General features: G+C 38.4%; 1 protein-coding gene across 1 annotated transcript in view; it reads right to left on the bottom strand.

Annotated features, from left to right (window-relative positions):
• Positions 1-23,195, bottom strand: part of LOC128862702 (uncharacterized) — a 51,176-nt gene that overhangs the window by 9,878 nt on the left and 18,103 nt on the right. The window contains exon 2 of the mRNA XM_054101364.1: positions 20,163-20,703. Coding sequence (XP_053957339.1) covers positions 20,163-20,571 — 409 coding nt within the window. The 5' untranslated portion in view covers positions 20,572-20,703. The remainder of the gene's footprint in view (positions 1-20,162; positions 20,704-23,195) is intronic.

The raw sequence follows: 23,195 nt of genomic DNA, 5'->3' as shown, positions 1-23,195 counted from the left end.
CACTTCGCGGCGATGTCAATTGGCCGCCAAGATCATGTGGTGTGACACCGTTGGACTTCTTTATTTGGGGTTATTTGAAAGAAAAGGTGTACGTCGATAAGCCAGCAACAATTCAAGAGCTAAAGGATGAGATAATTCGGCACATTAACGGCATAGAACCTCAATTATGCCTCAGCGTCATCGAAAATTTGGACCATCGGATGGAGGTGTGCCGCCGAGGCCGCGGCCACTATTTGGCCGATATTTTGTTCCATGCGTAATTGAGCCACACCAATATCATAATAAAGAGAAGTGACAATAATTTCCTAAAAAAGTGTATTTTATTCAACATCAACACCGGCCCTTGAAACTTAACCACCCTTTACCAAAATGGACTATAAAGCCGCAAACTCGATTTTTTTCTGGAAATTCTGTTGAAATTTTTTATATTTCTTTTCGTATACAAAAGTTGAAACTTTAAGCCACATGATTTTTGCGGTAGTAGTAAATGAAAAACAAATAAATAAACAAAACTTTCCAAGGCGAATCTAGAATATTAAAGGTTGGGTTTTGTAAATCAGCTGAGTTGTTTTTTCTTTCGCAGTGCCCATTTGGCTGTCAGCGCAGAATGAAACAATGCGAATTCATTATTTGTATTCTAGTTTCTCAATACTTTGCTTTGACAATCTAACGTACAGAACAGTGTTGTTGGTCTAGTGCCACCACCTTTAATGAATGCCTCTTGAAACTTTCCAATATCTGTTGCTATTATTGTGAACACAGCTGTAGGCATTATAGAAGTGCGGACGTGCAGGTAGCAGGCAAATTAACTAAGTAGTCACTTAGCGCTCGATCTTTTATTAATGCATTAGGGGCGGATCTTGGTGGCTCTGCTTTGGAAACTTTTAATGGCTTATATTCAATTTATTTAAGCTTCATTAACGCTTCGATATGCATGTTTGCCATATACTCGCAGTGAATGAATCCCATCGATATTAATGCTTCCACGTGCCGCATTCGAGCATTTAATATAAAAATTAATAAAAAAATCCCGTAAAAGATTCAACGTGACCTTTTTCATTGCCATTTTCATATTCAATGCCATTCAGTGATTTTTTTTTTGCTTTCAATAAAAAATATTTTATTATAAGTTGGAGGCGGATTTGCATTAAACGTAACTATGGTACTTTGACTTTGGGAGAGAGGGTGAGATTGTGTGTGGTTCTCGAAAGCAAATTTTGCTTGGAGTTAAAACAGCGCGGTGCATATATCCCTGATAGGTGTTTACCAGATGTATATCTATGAAATTTTCTTTTTTTTGTAAATACTTCTTCCTCTATTACTTGAAAGTGATAAAATATACTTTTTCAGGGAATGCCCCATCTTTCAAGTAATTAGAGAATGTCTCGCTGAAAAAAACAAAACGGTTGGCATGCGCCTTGGTGGCCAAGTCTTTGGATGAGATGAGACGTCTGGAAAGAATGAGACACAGCAGCGACAGCAAATCATCTTCGCTCTCTCCCGATGTAATATTCGACGGTAGTCTCGCCCGGAGAGGAGACAGGAATAGACAAGGTCGACTTGGGGGTAGCTCTCTAATAGAACGCCTATGAGATGATAACCTTTTTATAAGCTATTAAAATCTAGTTATCCGGCGCTTACTGCTTTAAAAAATTGATATCTTCCCTCTTTTTGAACCGCTTGAAAATCTTGAGATGATTTTATAAAGAGAAAAGTTTCAGCGAAGTTATCCCCTCTGCCAACTTAAAAGTGTGTGAAATATTTCTTTATTTTTCGACACTGTGTAATTATTGTTGTTGCATGCCTGTCTCACTTAATTCGTTTTTGTTTGGTTTGCTTGCGTTTTTTGAATATTAACTATGCATTTAATTTACAACAACTTTGTTTGCAATCTCTTCAAAAATGCTAAAATTAACTCAAGCCTGAAGGTATGCGCATGTGCCAACGCGTGTGGGAAGCCATGTGATTCCCCATTACCGTACGATACGCAAACATTTAAAATGCATACGAATTTTTCACTAGTTTCTTTACTTAACTGATTACAATCGTCATGTCTTTGGCCGGTTATCCGCCATTCGATCAGCCATGTATAAATAACAAAGTGTATATTAATAAAAAAATTGAGTTAAAATTAAAAGAGCGCCACGTCACAGACTTTGTCTTTGCGGAATCTGTATTCGCAGCGTAAAAAATTGCTGAAAATGTTGCGCGCAGTCGTAGTGGCATTTCGTGCGGCAATTACTAAATAATCACTTGAGACCGATTTGTACGTATGACTTTGTATTTAACTACCCAGTAAGCAGTATGAGACCTGTGGTTCGACGCGTTCGCTGCGCCACTAACGAGTAGGCGGACTCTCAGTAGTGAATACTCAAGCGCTGGACAAACACGCATTCGTTAGTAGGTATAGCGACTACTTGACCGCTGACTATCACATTAGGATTCGTTAGTGAATTCGGTAAATCGGTAGTGCCGCAAATCGTTAGCCCATGATCGTCTTTTGCCACCAGCAGAACTACAGGGAACTGAAAAAAACAGGCTTAAATAAATTTGTAACTACAGTCACATTAATCGCCTATTTTTATGATTCTAACCGTGCCAACCAATTTTCAGTTCATTGCAATTCAAGTTTCACAAAATAATATTTTCGTTTTTAGGAATTAGGAATGCGACTTCGGTGCAATGGGTCAATATATTTTGGACTTCCACCTGATTGTAATCAAGTAAAAACATCTTCTCGGCAGTTGTTTTAAATTCAATTTAACTACGTAAGAAGTGAACCTGATTTCCATACCTTTGCATCTTAAAAAACGCCAAAACAACTGATCTTTACTTAAAAATGAAGCTCATTTCGCATTACCAAGTAACCCAACTTAGTCTTACCTACCCTAGTGAATACGGCTCATGTCACAGAGAATGTGAAGATCCCAATACCCCAATCGTCGACGACGGAATTGCCGTTCCGCTACCCGACCAAGCCGCGGGCGCCGACGGACTGCCAGCTGAGCTATTCAAACATGGCGGCGAGGAGCAGGTAAGGTGCATGCATCAGATATTGACATCATCAGCCTTAACAACCGCGCTGTTAGTTCTGCCTTCTCCAAACTGACTAAAGAGGCAAAGCGAATGGGTCTGGTGGTGAACGAGGACAAAACAAAGTACCTTCTGTCTTCAAACAAACTGTCAGCGATGAAGCGACGCTTGGAGTGTTTGAGAGAAAGATTCTGCGCAAGATTTTTGGAGCTTTGCACGTGGACAGCGACGAAAATCGCAGACGATGGAACGATGAACTGTATGAGGACATAGACATAGCGCAGCGAATAAAGATCCAGCGGCTATGCTGGCTAGCACATGTCGTCCGAATGGATACAAACGCTCCGGCTCTGAAAGTATTTGATGCGATACCAGCTGGTGGTAGCAGAGGAAGAGGAAGGCCTCCTCTGCGTTGGAAAGATCAGGTGGAGAAGTACTTGTCTTCACTTGGTGTGTCCAACTGGCGCCGGTTAGCACGAGAAAGAAACGACTGGCGCGCTTTGTTAAACTCGGTCAAAATCGCGTAAGCGGTTATAGAGATAATTAAGAAGAAGAAGAAGTGAATACGGCTTCCACACATCCGCACCTGTTTAAACATCAAAAAGTCTCTTCTAAGTAAAAATGAAGCTCCCTTTATGTAGCAATCGTTTCAACGCAACCTAATGTGACTTAAATCTAAAAATTTCGGTGCTCATTTGCTCAATTTAATCGGCATGTAGTCGGAAGACGCCTTAACCCGAATACTTCGTTAGAAGAGTCGTGTCGACCGCATGGATACAGACGCTCTGGCTCTAAAAATGCTCGAAGCGGTACCAGCTGGTGGTAGTAGAGGAAGAGGACGGCCTCCTGTATGTTGGAAAGATCAGGAGGAAAAGGACTTGGCTTCACTTGGTGTGTCCAACTGGCGTGCTTTGTTAAACTCGGCTAAAATCGCTTAAGGGATTATCGCGCCAATCAAGAAGAACAAATCAGAAGCCCATTCATGTGGAGAAGTTTTCAATTAGCTGTCGACTTAATCATCATTACATCAATTATTCTAGCCTCGAAACTAGAAACGATCAGGTAAATGGTCGTAAGTTTTCAACAGAAAATAAATAATTATTACTGTACAAGAGTAATGTACACCGTGAGATTGCTGTATTTAATCTGACCTCTTTATTAAATACTAGCAAACCCGGCCCCCTTCGCTGGGCACACTAAAATAGAATAGATATGGTTTAGAACAGAAAATATATGGTTTTCATATTATTTATTTCTTTATTCTTTATTCAAGCGCTTTGGCATAAACAATATTTTTTGTTTTTCTATTTGTTTTTGAGTAAATATAAAATATAAATCGAAAATCAGGAAAAAAAGAAGATTGTTTTTAAATTTCAAATCAACGCATATGAATAAATAATCGTCTTTTTTCCTGATCATCCATGAATTTTTCGTTTCAATTTATATGTTTTATTAAGCATTGGAGCTTTTTTAACCATTATCCATTTATATTTTTCAAAAAAAAAAACGAAAAAAAATTTTTTTTCCACGAACACATAATTTCATTCGGATTTCACATTAAATTCTCAAATTTCGTAAGAAATTATTCACTGTTCCAAAATCCACTCCAAAAAAATTCACAAACAATTTTTACATGTTGCACTTACGTTTTTTCCTTATGGCATCCAAATCAGAAAGAAATATTGACACATTGTAACTCACACTGTCAATTTGACAGTTCAGTTCCGCCCCAAGCGTTAAAAAAGTAAGCGACATTATGGCTGGCTCAAAAGAACGTTGTACCCGTTGCCATTGCTCCGAATTACAACCGAACTTTACGAAACCCATTTTCAATACTTACTTAACAATGTGCAAAAGTTTGGTTTAATTCGGTGCAAAGACACGGCGGGTCCACGTTTTGGCATATATTTCGAGACCCTAGTCATCAATAGGTATGAAAATTACCCCGTATTAAAGCACTTATCAACAGCTTTCATTTGATACCCATATTGTACATACACAACCAAAGGTTAGCCGGGTCCATGTTTTGACCTATATCTCGAGACCCCAGTCACGTAGCGGCATGAAAAATACTCTGTACTAACGCATTCACCAACAGCTTCAATTTGATATCCATATTGTACATACACGTCCGAAGGTTACCCGGGTCCACGTTTTGACCTATATCTTGAGACCCTATCTACCAATAGGTATTCAAACTATACGGAAATCATCTTAATACCTGCTTAACAATGTGTGTAAGTTTGGTTTAATTCGGTTCAAAGACACGGCGGGTCCACGTTTTGGCATATATTTCGAGACCTAGTCATCAATAGGTATGAAAATTATCCCGTATTAAAGCACTTATCAACAGCTTCCATTTGATACCCATATTGTACATACACATCCGAAGGTTACCCGGGTCCACGTTTTGACCTATATCTCGAGCCCTATCCACCAATAGGTAGCCAAACTATACGGAAACCATCTTCAATACCTTCTTAACAATGTGTGTAAGTTTGGTTTAATTCGGTGCAGACACGGCCGGTTAGCGAACACACACAAAAAGTTGACTTTATTTTATATATACATATGTAAGATTTTTTTCAGTTTGTGTCCGAAAAATCCAAATATCTTACGGAACCCTATTTTTTTCCAAAATAAAATGTAATCCATGTTACTCTTGGATAATGTAGTTTTCGAATGGTGAAAGAATTTTTAAAATCGTTCCAGTAGTTTTTGAGCCTATTCGTTACAAACAAACAAACAAACAAACAAAAAAACAAACAAACAAAGTTTTCCTCTTTATAATATTAGTATAGATTTCTTTCTTATATACATTTTCTAATACTAATTTCTTAACTACGTATATATGTGTGTGTGTGTGTGTACATGCGTAAATGTGTATTCTTATCTTCATTGTATACATCCGATACCAATGCATTTTAAGTGCACTAAAATTTATGTGTCTTATGCAGAATCAGTAAATCCTAGTAGGAGATAAACGACCAACGTATTGATCTTTTATATTTGTTTAGGTTCACTGTTGACTTAAGTGCATCTAACGCACGTATTAAAACAATTGATGATCGGTTGTCAGTTGCTGCTTGTGTGCATTGGTATATTGGTGTATGCGTGTTTCTTTCATGCTTATATTATCTTTATGTTTTCTGTATACACTGTAATTTATGTATTTTGTTCAGATAAGCAATTTTCACATATTTTATGAGCAAGGGTCACATTACAATTCTATTGCTTATCATTGCATTTGACATTTAGTGGACTGTATATTTTTCCTGTTTATTTCGTCGGTTTACGTATGTTTGCATATGTATGTATGAATGTGTTATATTTATAAAATCCTATCTCTATTGCGGCAGAGTTTCATGTTCATATTTTTATGAACAATTACTCATTTCTAAATTGCTCCTAGGGTTAATTTTAGTAGTGACCGGACATGTAGTACAGCTCATTGATAGACAATGAAGCCAAGTCTAACAAAATTGAACAGCAATCGCTTGTTAGCATCCATTTGTAGATATGGATATCTAAACACATGAACTTAAATAATAAGATTGATGCTCTGATACTCTGCAGGAAATCCGCTACTTAAATGGTACTCTTCTACATAGAGAAATGACTAGCTCACCTTTTTTTTGCAGAAAAGCAAGCGACCGTCCGACATCATAGCCTGAAATTGATACTAATGTTGATAGATGAGATCTATTTGTCCATTTTTCGATATTTTCTAAATAGCAAAAAATAATAATTAATAGTTCTTATTTTATTTATAAAATGAGGCTTTCATTTGAGTCACTCATTATAAATTATTTAGAAAGAGCTATTATTTCCAGTCCGTTCTCCGGAATGATTCTTGCCGAGTAGTGCTACTTTTGACTGAGTATTCGATTGAGTAGTAGAGTTTCCTCTCGATGAACAAAAACAACATTTCATGAGTCTCTCCATGGCCGCCCACTATTCTGCGCAGAAGCTAAGAAAATGACTAAATCCCATAAGGCGGCCTTTGGAGTATTTAAGTATTCATTATATGGAAGGTTTAAGGCTTTACGGCAGCTAATGTGGTGAGTATGCGTGGAAGCTTATATATTAGTATTTTGATGTTCGCGCGAGCTCAAGAGCTAGGCATACGTACTTTACGGTGGCATACATAAAGCGAAGAAAGATCCAGCGGCTCCATTGTGTAGGTCATGTCTTACGAAAGGATAAAAAAGGCTCCAGTTCTGAAAGTATGCAGTGCAGTATCTGCTGGTGGCAGAAAGGCCTACTTCGCGTTGGAAAGATCAATTAGAGAAGCACTAAGCTTCACTAGGTGTGTTTAACTCAGCTAAAATCGTTTGAGAGTTTATCGCGCCATTTTAGGAGATAATTGTTCTTCCAGTTATTTTGAAATATAAGTTTGCATCCTCTCAATTGAATTTTCCAGTTTGTGGCTCGATCACAACCATTTCACCTACCTCGCCCGATCATGTAAATGATTTGTCTTATACTAATCTCGAGAGAATAAACCAATTCCAAATCATCCGAACCGAGCCCCACCGAAAAGTCTAACGCTATTAAATCCTTCCTGCCAAGTCATCAGAGTTTAGTTATTCTGCAGTCTGATGCGATGTGCCAGTTGAAAAGAAATACTCCGCTTTCTCAATACCATTGGGGCTCGGATCTAATTTGAGCTCATCAAATGTACCCTCTCTGACTAACTAATCGGCGACCTCGTTTCTGGAGATCTAAAACTAAGTTTACATTAGAGCCAAAAATGTTATTCAGAAGTGTTTTGCATTACTTAATAAGCCTCGATTTGGTTGTGAAAGTCTCCAGAATCAGAATAGCTGCATGATTGTTTGAACGAATGGTGACGAGCTCATCTAGTAGGTGAGGAGGAGATTCATTATGCTCTATATGGAGGTAACTTTCAGCGATAACAAATATGCGGTATTAAGGAAAAAACTTATAAACTCAAGTAAGTGGAATGATCTTCTTATTCCCAGTTAGCTAGAGATAATCTCAGCTCACCACAATGCTACAATCTATCATAGAGCCGACGCGGTAGGAGTGGTAAAGTTAGTTTTTAACGTAAAAACTGCAAATGCTGGGCCAAAGATAGTCCCAGCCCACCCCAATACCACGATCCATCGTAGAGCCGTCGGTGTATGAGTGGTAAACTTAGTTTTCGGCGTAAAAACCGCAAATGCTGGGAGAAAGATAGTCCCAGCCCACCCCAATACCACCATCCATCATAAACGCTCGGTTAAAGATAGTCCCAGCCCATTCCAATAACACGATCCATCATAGAGCCGTCGGTGTAGGAGTAGTTAACTCAGGTTTCAAAGTAAAAAACAGAAATGCTAGGTTGAAATATATTTTATGTCACGTCATGTCTGATGGTGGCGGGTAAAAGAGAATGAAACTTGCAATACTCCATCATTTTTTTCCCCTCCATAAGTCCAGTTCTTCAACTCTTACAGCAGGCACAGTTGCGATGTACATTACATGAAGATCAATAGGAAAGAGATGCTATTGAATTAGCACACAACTAGTGACTATAGAACTAGTTCGATTTAGGTCAAATAGTAACCAGTGGTGCGCAGGCCATTTGTTACCTCAGTTAGGCTCTGTTTTTCTTACAGGGATATAACTGTATGCATCTTTGCAAGTGCGAATACACCTGTAATTATTCGAAGCAATGAAGTACACACACAATTGTTAATTTTTTGCTTTATGGTCATTCGTACGTCCATTACTTGTGAATAATTGCGCATAATTTCTGTGCTTCCAGTACAAAGATTTTCAATGTTTCTGCCTTTTCGGTTTCGTTTACTTTTTCTCTTGCCGCAAACATAGTACGTGCCTTTGTACTCGTACAAACAATCGTATGCGTATGTGGGTGTGTGTTTGTTTATATTTTTTACACTTTTATTTTTTGCTGTAACTACTGCGAAAATGGCAATTATTTTCATTCATTTAAGAGTCATTCTGCGTGAATAGCCTACATAATTGGTTGATAGGCGATGGGTTGGGATGGGGTGTGGTGTAGTTCAGTGCGGTAGTGACAGCATAGGGCGAAGTTGTGATTGCAGTCCACACTATATTATCTATTGTTAACTGCTTTTGGACGCAAACACACAAATTTTTCATCACTAAAATATTCCCGACCTTCATAGAATGCTGTCATTGCCAGCTGTCAGCTGTCAGCTCGTTTGCATAAGCGACTACATTGTAAATATTACCGATATTAATTGGCAGTATCGCGTTGCCTAGATACGAGACTGACTGACTACCTAATTGCGAAAAGTACTGCAACGAATAGCTTCTACCAAATTGACACGTTTCCCATGGTAATCGTATAATATTTTAGCTTGCCTTCAATGGTTGGAAACTCTATGTAAATACGAACGTTTGTATGTGTGTGTGTGTGTGTGTGTGTAAATAATTTCATTATGTGTAATAAATAAATTTGAAATTAATTTAATTGTTGCCGCCAGATGTGCTGTGACGTGCGCTTTAAGAGTTCTCACGATGTGTGTCTGCCATACCTGCGAAGGGAGTTCAAAAAGTTTGCTAAATTAAGAGGAAGGGGTGTGAAAATAAATGTGAATAGGTAATTGTTTTGCGATATATTTTACTTTAAACTTATTGTATCGAGCCTATTCTCTTCTTCTTCTTAATTGGCGCGATAACCGCTTACGCGATTTTGGCCGAGTTTAAAAAAGCGCGCCAGTCGTTTCCTTCTCGTGCTAACCGGCGCCAGTTAGAAACACCAAGTGAAGTCAAGTCCTTCTCCGTTTGATCTTTCCAACGCTGAGCAGGCTTTCCTCTTCCTCTGCTACCACCAGCTGGTACCGCATCGAACACTTTCAGAGCCGGAGCGTTTGTATCCAATTCGGACGACATAACCCAGCCAACGTATGTCGTCGTAAAGCTCATACAGCTCATCGTTCCATCGCCTGCGATATTCGTCGTTGCCAACGTGCAAAGGTCCAAAAATCTTGCGCAGAATCTTTTTCTCAAACACTCCAAGCGTCGCTTCATCGGATGTTGTCATCGTCCACGCTTCTGCGCCATACGTTAGGGCGGGCATGATGAGAGCCTTGTAGAGTGTTAGTTTTGTTCGTCAAGAGAGGATTTTACTGCTCAGTTGCCTACTTAGTCCACAGTAGCACTTGTTGGCAAGAGAGGTTCTACGTTGAATTTCCAGGCTGACATTGTTGTAGGTATTAGGCCTTCAAAATAGGCAGAAATATGGTCCACCTCAGTTAGTTAGTTAGTTTTTACTGGACCATAATGCATTGCCACCTCTAATATGATATAGGGTGCTTTATTAAAAATAGTGTTTGGCAGAGCTCCTCCTCCTATTTGTGGCGTCTGTCTTGATGTCGCTCCGCAAATTGAGAGGCCTACAGTTTTAAACCGACTCCGAACGGCAAATGGTTTTTATGAGGGCATTGTTCATGGCAAAAATGCACTTGGAGGATTGCCGTTGCCTGCCAAGTGGTGCCATTGCCTGTTAGAAAAACCTTGTTCTACCATTTTACGGTTCAATAGACCCTGTGTTCTGTGTGAATTTAGGAAAGTTCCACTCTCTTTTGATCGCCACCATCAGACCGGACACATATTGCATACTGCCTGAAATATAATTCAACCCAGCATTTGTGGTTTTTACGTTGAAATTTGAGTTTACCATTCATACACCGACGGCTCCTTGATGGATCGTGGTATTGGGACGGGCTAGGACTATCTTTCACCAAGCGTTTGTGGCTTTTATGTCGAAGCCTGGGCTTACTATTCATACACCGACGCCTGTAGGATGGATCGTGGTATTGGGCAGCCTGGGGTTATCTTTCGTTTAACGCCAAATGCCTGAATTTTCTCAAACTTTTCGTTGCACATCACTAATAGATTTAGGCACTGCACTTAGATGAGTGACTTCGTTTTTTACTGGAAGGAAGGATACATTATTTTGCCTACCTCTACCCTGGACGTTTCATCCGTATCTTCCCTGCCAATGATAACTTCCTTTATTTAGGCTTTGGTGAGCCCGCACGTGGATTCTGGTATGTGTAAACTAGATGTAGCCTTGGGTTATTTTTGATTTGTTGTGAAGCGCTTGAATTTCGTCAAGCTTTTCATTTCATTTTGACTAATGGATTAAAAATCACTCCAGCAAGATGAGTGAGCCTTTGCCTTGCAAGTTCTGCACATTCGTAGAAGATGTGGTCTGGTGTTTCAGCGCCCAGCTCGCAAAAACAATAGTCGCTTGATTCTATGCGTATTCGTTTCCTGTAATGCTACAAACACTACAAGGCTCCGTCTAGTATGAAGAGCGAGTTCGTAAGTCCTCTCTATCTAGATGTTGGAGCCTACTTGATGCTTTTCCAAAACGAAGGATAACTTGTTTGGCTTACCTCTGCCCTCAAAGTTCCATCTGTATCTTACCAGACGTTGATGACTTCCTTTAGGTAAGTGCTACTTTGATGTCGTGCCGAATTTCGCTATGGAGCCCTCACATGATCATAAGCAGTATATTTTCTTCCTCGAGGTTTTGTTGCCACTTTTATAAATAAATGAAAATCTGTCCACAATGGGTTGAACACATAATAAGGAAAGAGGAAGCATACTCTCCGAAGAAAATACTACTGGCTAGAGGCAAAGGAAGACCAAAACTCCGATAGTTGGATGGTGAAGAACGGGACGCTGAGCTATTTGGTATACGTTGGTGGAGAGCTCAAGCGAGGAATAAATCGGACTGGAGACAAATGTTACAGCAAACCAAGACCCGGACCGGGTTGTTGAGCTAACAATGTTGACGATGATACATCTTCCAGAACAAGTTTAGCGATCTTTTGACTATGCCAGTTTTTCAGTAATATCTGAGGACGTGGTCTTCGGCAGCCGACCTGAGCGCTGTTCGTTTGCGATTTGCTCTCTACCTTGCTGAAGTAGGATATGCCACTTTTAATAATGATTATAGGTGGTGTGTTTCCTTGCTTAGTGAGGAGCTTATAGGTATAGGTAGGTAGGTAGGGTGGTTGTCATAAAGACACACTTAGACCTTTCGCAGGTCCATAGTGATACCATTGTGATACCACTGGAGCTTATCCTTACCCTACGTGTTCCTTTTCAAACCATCCGGTAACTTTAATAAGCGAGCAAGGCTTCGTTAGTTTTAGATAGGCTATGTCCGCTACATCAGTTAAAAATGCTGTATCAAGAGTGCGCAGCCTTCTCATAGCTAAGCTTTCACACTCACATAAAAGGTGTCTGACTGTTTCCTATTCTTCTGTATTAAGACATCTTCTACAGAAATCGAAGTACGGGAGTCCTAACCTTCTAGCGTGGCTGCCTATTAAACAATGGCCAGTTAATACACCTATCATTTTTCTTATAGCTTCTCTGTTAAATCTTAGCAAGATCTTCGATCGCCCGCTGTTCCAGTTCGGCCATGTCTGTCTGCTTAGTTCGCATGTTGTGAGGTTTTGCCAGCTTGTATTTACCTTTTACATATAGGCATGGGTATCAGCGCCTAGTGAGGAGCTTAACCACGACATAAAACAAAATTTCCTCGATAGCCGGCAGCCGGTTCTACGTTACCGGCGAATAACTTGCGTTTTTCCCGACCAAGGGTTGCCACCCCAGTAAAATAGCCCTGTCTAGTGTACCATACCCCACAAAATTTCCTCCGTAGCTAATGTTTGCTTAACGAGTTACTTATTTATCTTACTATTCTATTCAAATTTTTTGCTGTATGTCAGTTGCCAAGTAAAAAAACCTCCCTTCACTTCTTCAACCCCATCATTCCACAAACTTTGATCTCCCCTCGTACATACCGCCTATACAAACATTTATCTACATATTTAATAGCTTGAAAATTATAACAAACACTGAATAATTGGCAACTCAGTAAATCAGTCAATCGAAAGCAATGCGGCCACAGACGATATGTAAATGAAAGTGAACGTCGATTAATGAATTAATTTAAGGGAATGTTTGAGAATTGCACTTAATCGTACATAATTACTTATACAAACATACATACATATAATATTATAAATTGATGGCATACACATTACTTTATGCATGCAGGTAGATTGCAATTTTTTGCTATGTGTCAGGGATTTAATATTCAGAATTCTATAAATAGTCAATGAGTAGACAGAACTTAATTGGAAAATATGTGGTTTTATAATTTGGTTGTTTCTCGTACAAGTCGTGCACTAACCTACTTCACTTTATGCATTTAAGATGCATAATCTAGTCAATATTAGAAACGAAAAACAAAAAGTGGTTTAATTTCAACTGCTTCCTTTGCTTACTGCATCCATTTATTTATGCGATTTGCGATTTTTACTTATTATTTCATTCACGTGTCGACAATTTCCAACCGGCTTAAGAAATAATTTATTGAAGGCTTGCACTGTTTGCATCCTGGTACTTAGTACGCTTTAATAAATGGCAATTATTTTACTCAACTGATAGTCAACTTGACCATAACGGCTCACCTACGAGCTCAGCTTGGTAGCCAGAATGCTTAGCAGACTTCGTTTTACCGCTGCAAGAGCGGATCTGAGCTGTCAAGCTCAAAAAATGCCTTGCAAAGCTTCAGTGTTCGGCAAATAAGATTTATTGATATCTCATCAGTTTATGAGAATTATTAATATCTTTATTTGTTTCGGTTTCAGTAATCCTTAAGTTTAAGATGAATAGGCAATTAGTCTTCTGCATCTGAACTCTGGGACTGCCGGCTTTGCTACCAGGCAAGCAAGGCGTAGGAATTTCTTCCTCATTGATGGAAAGGTTATACCACCTTCGACAGAGACTCGGTGGGGAGAGGATCTAAAACCCAAGGATGATAGACTACCACATTTGCGCAATCTGCTAAGGTGGTGGGAAAAAAATTGTGCAAGCAACTTTTTCGTCCAATTAGTCGTTGTTCATGCGGAAACGAAGCAACCTGAGCGGGGAGTGTGTTGATTTTTTTCGTATATCACCAACACAATGTCAATATTGTTAAACATGAAACGACGGGACGCTTGGAGACTAACGCAGACATACCTGGCTTTTGGTCTGTGTGAGAACAAGCAGCCAAAATGGGCATCCCTCACAACACATACTGTCACAGTTGTAAACAACCGGAGAAAAAGGAAACAATATTCCATTTCCTCTGCGAATGCCCTGCCCTATGGAAGGACAGCATGTTAAACCTGGGTAAACCGCTGTTCGAGAGTCTGGAACAGCTGTCTGGCTTAGATGTCAACAACCTGATAAGGTTCCTGAACCGCACAGACTGGACATAGTCATGCTGAAAATAACTGGTAAACAAGTTGGTAACGAGGATGTGGCAACAAAATGGTGCGGAAACGCTAGTTGGATTCTGGAAGAATCACCACTTAAACCAACCAACCAATGCCGGTTTTTTTTGTAAACAAACCGCTGTTATGACCCCGGTGACGTTAGCCAATCAGCTGATTCTTTCAAATTCGCTGAGAGCCGCCCAACGGTCTGATCTTGGTCAAACGTTTTGAATTCTTTTCACCATGTCTAGGACTGTGGGTGAAGGTTGCCATTTGGAGATGAGTGGCTGTGTTATTTGCATCACTTTCCCATTTCCACCTAGGAACCATTTACATATTACCTCTACAATTGTCCCTACAGTCAATCATCACTCTTCCTAGAAAAAGCTTTTATGTACACACATACCTACTCGTAGGTATTTAACTGTATACTGGGATCTAGTTCAAGTTCAATTGGGATTTAGTTCAAGTTGATTCGGAATCAGCCCAGGAGAATTCTAGACTAGTTCAAGTTCAATTTGGGATTAGTTCGGGTTTAATTCAAGACTAGTTCGGTATCAATGCCGGACTAATTTGGAATCAACTCGGGTGCAATTTCGGAACTAATACAGGATGAGTGCTTGTCATTTTCGAGATCCGACTCAATTTAGTAGTACCTGTAAACAAAATTGGGAAGAGACCACATTCCTATTTTTAGGATTTTCCCAAAACATATTCAAATCTAAAACCATCGCACATATTTTCTTGAGTTTATTCCGCCTTCTTAAACTCCATTTTGCGGGAGAATAAGTCTCGATATTATTAGCCTGTGTATGCAATTCCTTAGGTCACATTTTGAAGTAAAGATAGTAAAGTAAGAGCTTTAGCGTGCAGTGGAGTTGCACATAAGGCAATCCTTAAAAATTTGTTAGACAATCCAAGTCACGGCTTAACTACCTGCATCAGCAATCATCTCGATTGGGTTTTATGGTAGTAGCCCGGTGTGATGGGCCACAAAATCGATTTGTTTTTACATTTTTCGGAAGAAAAACATCTTAAAAATATACTATACAAATTTCAGACAGAAATTTTATTTATTTTTAAAGTTATAGCTAAAATAAGAGAGCGCCCCGTAGTGTGTATGAAAGCGTGTGACACGCCAGCAGCAGCTGTTGTCGAAACTTTAAACGGGGTTTTCTCAAAACCATGTTTTCGAAATTTCGGCGAATCAGTGACTCAAAACTATTCAACCGATTTGGCTAAAAATTTAAAACGTTATTCTAGACACACATATCTAGATCCCGGACCTTTAAAACATTTAATTTTTTAATAATAAACTATTTAATTTAAACAATTTATGAAGAAAAAAAAAATAGATTTTGAGAACTTTTTTCGCAAGTCCGCCATTTTGTTTTTGTTTTTTCTATTTTTATGTATATTTTAGGTTCGGGACCTAAAATAAAGTCTACAGAATAATAATCTCTTTGAATTTTTTATTTCAGATGACTTTGGACGTCAAAAATTTTAAACAAATTAATATAAAATTAACGTAAAAAAATTTTTTTTATATACTTCAAAACACCAATAAAAACATATAAGAACTTTAAAACGATCGCATTTTATTTTCTTTTTAAAAAGGATTCACCCACTACTATCGTATATGGGAATGAGACAACTGACCATTTTTTAAAAATGGTCGCTTTGCCGAAAAGTCGCTCAGGCTTTTCGGAGTCCCAACTAGTTAAAATACTCCCTTTATCTCAGCAATCCATGACTGGGAGTCTTAGAGAGGCAACAGGTGGAGTAAGCTTTTGTTACCTTCAGTTTCAGATGGTCTAGATAGGTATCTGCTCTCAAGCAAAAATCACTTGCTTGTATTGATTACCGGCCACTTTTTATGGATATGTATCGGGCAAGGAATGTGTGGCAAATCATTATGAATGATTTAACGCCAGAAAAATCTTCCCAAATTATAGAAATTTATTTTGAGAAAAATAAATCTGTACGCGAGGTTCATAGAGCTCTTTGATCATTTTACTTCAACCGAACCACAACGAGTGAGAAGTACGCGAAACCGAAAGGCTCGAAATTATCTTACGCCGCGGCTGCAAATGTGATTAAAAAATCAAAAAAGTTTGTTGTGATGTGGAATCAGGGGTATAAGATGCACAAAAATGTTGATGCTTTTCTGAGAGCGGCTTGAAGCGAGTGACGACAAAAAAAAGAAGGATAAAGTGATCGTCCAACTTTTTAAGCGGGACCCTTCTTTGTGACTACGCCAATCATGATCAGTTCTTGCTAAAAAGGGAATAGATGTGAGTATCAACACCATCGAACGTCGACTGAAGGAGGCGAACATATCCTACCGTCCCACCATCATCAAAACCACTGCTCTCAGAAAAACACATTGAGAAAAAACAAAACAAGAAAATGGCGTCTCAGTATTGGACTGGCCTTCCCAGTTCCCAGACGCCAACCTCATTGAAAATGTATGGGGATCTATGAAATGCATCTTACCGGAAAGCCAGTCCATGATTTAAGGCAACTCAGAAAGCTGGTTTAAAGCATGAAGAAGATGCCAGGCTATACTCGACAACCGTGAAGACTACACGGCTTATTGAGTAATTACGACTCATAGTTGTGAACATACTTTCATGTAAAAAAATTTTAAATGCATATCTTTTATACTTCATTTATAATCGCTGACACAAACTGTACATATGAAAACCTCATTTGCCCTTCCAGTTGTGAGGATAATGACACGGCCGGGTACTTTCAGCGAATCTGCTTCGCCTTCTTATAAGGTGAGAGCTGCATCTTTTATTTTTAAGCCAACTGCCCCGATGCATGGTATGTAGTTCTGTTACTGCTTCCTGCGCTTATTGATTCTGTAGTTCCGGCACTTTGAAATGACTAAGATCATAATAGGAAATTCACTGAGAGCATTGATGATTATACTTCAATCAATGTATAAAAACTGTATGACTTAAACAAATAACATCTTGCCCAAGGGGATTTCTGGTTTTGGCATTGAATACACAAACTCTCCTATACACATACATTCACATATATGTATGTACATATGTATGTACACACCATAATTCGGATCTAATGAAAGATGGTTATTTGAATATTTTAATTTAATGACCTTCATTTCTTAATGATGCTTTAATAACAACTATTAAAATTTTTACAAAACATAACAAAATAAAAAGTAACTTCAATATCTTGTAAATAAATAAATAAATAAAGGGTGGCTCATCAATCGCTCGTTTTTGTTTTTTTTGTAAAACTAACAAAAGTTGTAAACTTCACAACTTCATTTAATTGGGTGCCACGGCCGGACAAGCAGTAGCCCACACAATGTCGGAAATTATAGCTCTGTAACATAAATGCTATTTTCAGATAAATTTTCGAAATAAAATTTGTCAGCACTCTAAAATTGGGATCATAATTCCACGCTCTTTGGCTGCCTCAGGCATCACTTGCGGGTCTTTCGATCAACAGAGTTGGGAATTTTGTTTGTTAATATAGACGTCAAGAAGTAAATGTGCCAAGACCGAGTTATTTTCAGTAAACCCCAGTATATTAAGAAAACATAACATAATATAATATAAAAGAACAGAGCATAACATGGCATAACATAATTCAACATAACATAATATATACATAAAAACATGTCATAACATAACATTCACAAAGCATAACTTAATATAATCTTCTATAATATAAAAATGAATCGCAAAATGTGTTGGTAAGCGCATAACTCAACAACGCATGGACCAATCTTAACAATTCTTTTTTTTAAATGTTCCTTGAAGTCCAAGGATGGTTTTTACGGCGAGAAAAATACGAATAATTTCCGGGAAAATCCTAAAACAACCCTTTTCTTTTTCCCATACAAATATTTTCTAACTAAATGTAGAGTAGGTGGGTGCGCGTTCGCGTTGGAGGATCTAATACATTCACACAAAAGTGATAATATCGTGAACTCGACCAAATTCAAAAATCAAAAAATGTAAGAGCTATAGATTTGATAGGCCTGGCAATATTCTTTCGTTTTAGTTTCAGAACGCGATATAAATTACATCAGTTTTCACGTCGTTGCATCTGTCGAACAAACCGCGTTAAAAAGCGTTTATTATCTTTAATAATTAACTTTGATTGTTCTATATCGTGTTTTGTGCAAAGTGTCTTAATACCTATGATTAATAATAATTGCATGTGAAATAATTTAGGCAAGAATATTCGATATGCCTCCTATAAGGCGAAGTATAAATCTACGGGAAGTCACCCAGGCATACAAGCAAGGAGCGCTGCGTGTAGCTTGCGCATATAGAACGGTGTCCGTTGATGCAACCTGCGTAATAGCTAGAAAGATACCTCTAAACCTCTTGGCAGATGAATTGTTTCGGCTCTATAACGGACAAGGAGCGCGGCCCACACCAGGAGAAAAAGCAGCGGAGCGACTGCTGACAATAGGCCGGTGGTGAGTGCTTAGTGAGAAAACATGGAAAAACCGACTATCACCTTTCGCAGTTGCTCTGCGGACATGACTGTTTTCAGAAATACCTGCACCGTTTTAAGCTGGCAGACAGCCCTTTCTGCCCAAAACTACCCTAATACTGACGAAAACACAGAACATGTCATGTTTTATTGCGACCGCTTTAGAGAGGAACGAGCTATCCTGGAACAAGCCCTGGGTCATCAACCATCATCGACCGAAATGAACGTGAAAAAATTCATATATTACGAACGCGGGAAGCGAGAGCGAGAGATTCAACTAATAATCGCGCAAGTTTGAATCGAGCTGCCTTCAATTACGATTTGTCAATTGACTACAGTAACTACCAATGTGTTACTATTGGATCTATGAACTTGGTTTGCTCTCACTGTAAGGCATTGAAATACAAAAATGAAGCCATTGAATTGTGTTGCGCAAATGGGAAAGTGAAATTGATACCAGTGGATCCACCACCAGAGCCATTGTACTCATTGGTTTCAGGAATGGGACCAAATTCTATACACTTTTTGTCAAATATACAACAATATAACAATTGCTTTCAAACGACGTCATTTGGGGCAACAAACGCAGTTCGGGAAAATTTCATGCCAACTTTTAAGGTATGTAAAGTTAAATTTCAAGGGCCGATGTTGAATGTGGCCCACACCTAAACGCCAATTTTTTTTCTGCAAATATGCCATTCAATTTCAGTATTGCGAAACATTCTTTAAGTGCTATTCTAAACTTCCCTCGATATATGACCACGGAATAATTGTCAGTATTAAAATAATAAGCGGTTTATTAAAAAGCCAATTAATGTCCCACCCTTTAGATTTATTTATATTAAAAGTAATTAGCATACATTTTTACTTCTACAAATCTTCTTCTACCCTTGAGGCTTGTTTATAAATAGATACATACATACATATATGTATATATGCGAATATCTGCTGGTTATTTTGTCTGGCTAACTTAATTGCTTTCGGACAAATTATCTCCTCAAAAAGACCCAAAGAACGGCGAAACCTTTCAAAAAATCACTCGTACACCAAACACTTTGAAAAACCCAAACAAAACACAGAATTTACAACTTTCATTGTTCATACATATGTTACATACATACATATGTATTTAGCAGAAATCTTTGTATGTTAATGACAAAGCACAAAATCGAGCGTTAAGCGTAGCAATAAGATAAGTTAAGCATACATACATATGCACATACATACATATACATATGTATAATGGCAGGGGAAGTTTCAAGACAGGCCCCATTGATGTGATGGTCTCGCAAAGAATGCGTATTAGTGAATTGATGAGCCAGATTCTTCAAAATGTAAACAAAACAAAAATACACTCACCACTTGTTGTTGTTGTTGTTTCCGCAGCTGTGACATTTGCAGCTTTTTCATATACGCTGCTGTTGCTGCTAGATTCGCGCGCACCTTTGTTGTTGGCACTAGCCATTGTGGCGACTGCATTAGCCGGTTTTGGAGCGCACAGCAATACAGAAGCGGCGATTAGTAGCAGTGGGAGCAGCAGCAGCGAAGCTGACCGCGACGGCGATGACGGCAGCGTTGAGTGGGCAGCGGAGCGTGTTGTGGCAGTGAACTCATAGCGCCGACGGTGGCAGCGCCTGCTGGCAAGCATGTGACTGTTATTGTTGCTGTTGTCCATGACGTCACATCTGGCTGTGTTAATGACTGTTTTGTTTTTGTTGCTGCTGCTAACGCATTCGGTGTTAATTTGATTTATGACACTGGCACACATTTTTGTATGCCCTATTGTCTTTTTTGTTATTTAGTTTGTTTGTTTGTGCTGTGTGTGTCCGTGAGTTTGTTTATAAAATATTTTAATTCTCAATAATTTGTTAAATGTGCAATAAACGGCTGCACGCTTGCTCTGTAATTAATGAAAGAATAAATATATTTCATAAGTTAAGGGATTATAGGAGTCAAATATTTTTAAATACAATATTTACATACATACATTATATGGGTGTGTGTAGGTATGTGCACGCATTGTTTTGATGAAACAATTGTCTAAATAATTCTGAAAATAATTGCACTCAACTGTACAAACAGCAAGAATGAGAGCTGCTGGATTTTTCAAAATTTATTTCTATACACACATACATGCATAAAACTATATGTGAATTTGTGTATGAAATTAAAATAAGTTGTTGGCTTTTGTCATTTGACACATGTGATTTTGTTAATTTTACGCTTGTCAAAGCTATGAAATCAGTAATTAAGTAATAAACCAGCTATAAACAAATTTGCAAACGAGTTGTGCGAAAGGCAAAGTAAATAAAACTAAAAATAAAAATAAAAAGCGGAAAAAATGAGCATTCAAAATTAAAAGAGAAAGGTAAATATACAGGATGGCACATTTAGTGGGTTTTTATATACATACATATTTAAAATTATATGCTATTTTATTTATGCGTGACCGCGCTTTGCTGACAGTTCGCAAAGCTCAAGGCCGCACTTTAGAGTTCGTTGCAGGGGTCTTTAAATCATCAACTTTTACGAATAATAATTTTACACACACATACTTACATGTATAAGGTAGATACATACATGCATACATAAGTATGTCATATTCTGGGATAAAATATGCAGTGTGGGCACACACACACATACATGCATATCAACATTTATACGGCTTAATTATTTTGCTTTGTTTTGATTCTTTTACTGTTGCAAGTTGGCGAATTTCGAGGGTTTATTAAAAACTTCAATAACAGAATATGTAATGGGTGATTTAATTTTCTTATTCATACACATTTTGGTAATAAAAAAGGAGCGCAAGCCTTTCCTACCGTATCTTATCTGTATATATATTTTTTTCCGTGGTTCCTTGGAGAAACACAGGGCTCCTACAAAAAAGTTAAAGTAAGGTTTATTTAATGCAACAAATTTGATTTGTCGCCATGAACGGCCTGTTGAGCGCTTTTGTTTGATGTTTATAGTATATACATAAGTACATACAGGGTTTGATTGAAAAGTAATGAGCCTTCCCGCGCGGAACGTCTGCCAAGCGATCAACCGAATCGGCTGGTGGGGGAAAATGATCGTTGGACCTTCCCCTTCCACTAGAAACCGCAGTACCGAAACCATCAAGGAGGCTTACGGGGTCCAATCTCTGTCCAGTGCCCAGGCAAAATGGTGGCACAAATCGTTCAAAGAAGGCCGGGAGGACGTCGAAGACGAACAGCGATCTGGAAGGCCTTCGACGACGCAAACAGACGAAGATGTGAACCGGGTTCGTGAATTTTTGAACATTGACCGTCGTGCTAGTCTACGTGAGATGAGTGAAGAGTTAAATTTAACTTATTACAATGTGCGGGAAATCGTGACCGGAAAACTTGAAATGGGCAAAGTGTGTACCAAATTGGTTCCAAAGGTTTTGACTGATGAACAAAAGCAATTGCGTGTGGAAAAGAGTCGTGAAGTATTGGAAAGTGACGAACAGGATAATACTTTAGACAATTGTATCACAGGAGATGAAACCTGGTGCTTTGAGTACGAAAAGAAAGCTGAAGGGGAGGCGTTTCGACTCCATCGAGGCGATCCAAAAAACTGTGACAGCCGAATTGAACGCGACTCCGGCGGATGAGTTTAAAAAATGTTTCCTGCAGTGGAAGGACCGCTACCAGCGCTGTATTGACGCTCAAAGGTCCTATTTTGAAGAATATTAGTTGTATAAGCCAAAAGGTTTAATAAAACTGCTTAAAAAAATAAGGCTCATTACTTTTCAATCAAACCCTGTATGTACACGATGACACAAAATTAATCATCCAATTTTGTTTTTGTGTAACTTTTTTACTAAAAAAAAAAAAAATTATTTTGAATGTTGGAAATCTTTACTTTGACTTTTACACGATCCTTTGCCTGCCTTTTGTATGTATACTGCAACTGTTTCATTCCGATAGGGTGATTAATTTTGCCCCACCTTAAATATGTGTTAAGATGAATATTTGCTTGCGTGCCTACCTATAGATTCCGAAACCCTTAACCTTAAAACTTGCGCGGAAATAAAAAAATAAAAAAATATACCTAATAATAACCGGAAATATTTATGTGCGAAATGCAGTATTTTAAGGTTCACTAGTTTCATAGTTGATTTCAATTATTTTAGTGCGAAACCGTACTCATTTTACTATATTAAAGATTTTCTACGCACTGAGCACCTATCAAAGGAGACGCCATTGACCTGTGGTAGCTGTCAAAATAAATCACTGCTGTACATACTGACTCACATATACATACATACTTCTGTATAATATTAAAATTTGTGATTATGTTTGCTTATTATTATTATAACGCATGAAGTTTGTTTACAAATAAAGGGTGGTTAAGTTTCAAAGGCCGGTGTTGATTTTGAATAAA

Source organism: Anastrepha ludens, chromosome 5 (genome assembly GCF_028408465.1).
Source record: "Anastrepha ludens isolate Willacy chromosome 5, idAnaLude1.1, whole genome shotgun sequence".
NCBI classification, from domain to species: domain Eukaryota; kingdom Metazoa; phylum Arthropoda; class Insecta; order Diptera; family Tephritidae; genus Anastrepha; species Anastrepha ludens.
This window is presented reverse-complemented; position numbering and strand designations above follow the sequence as displayed.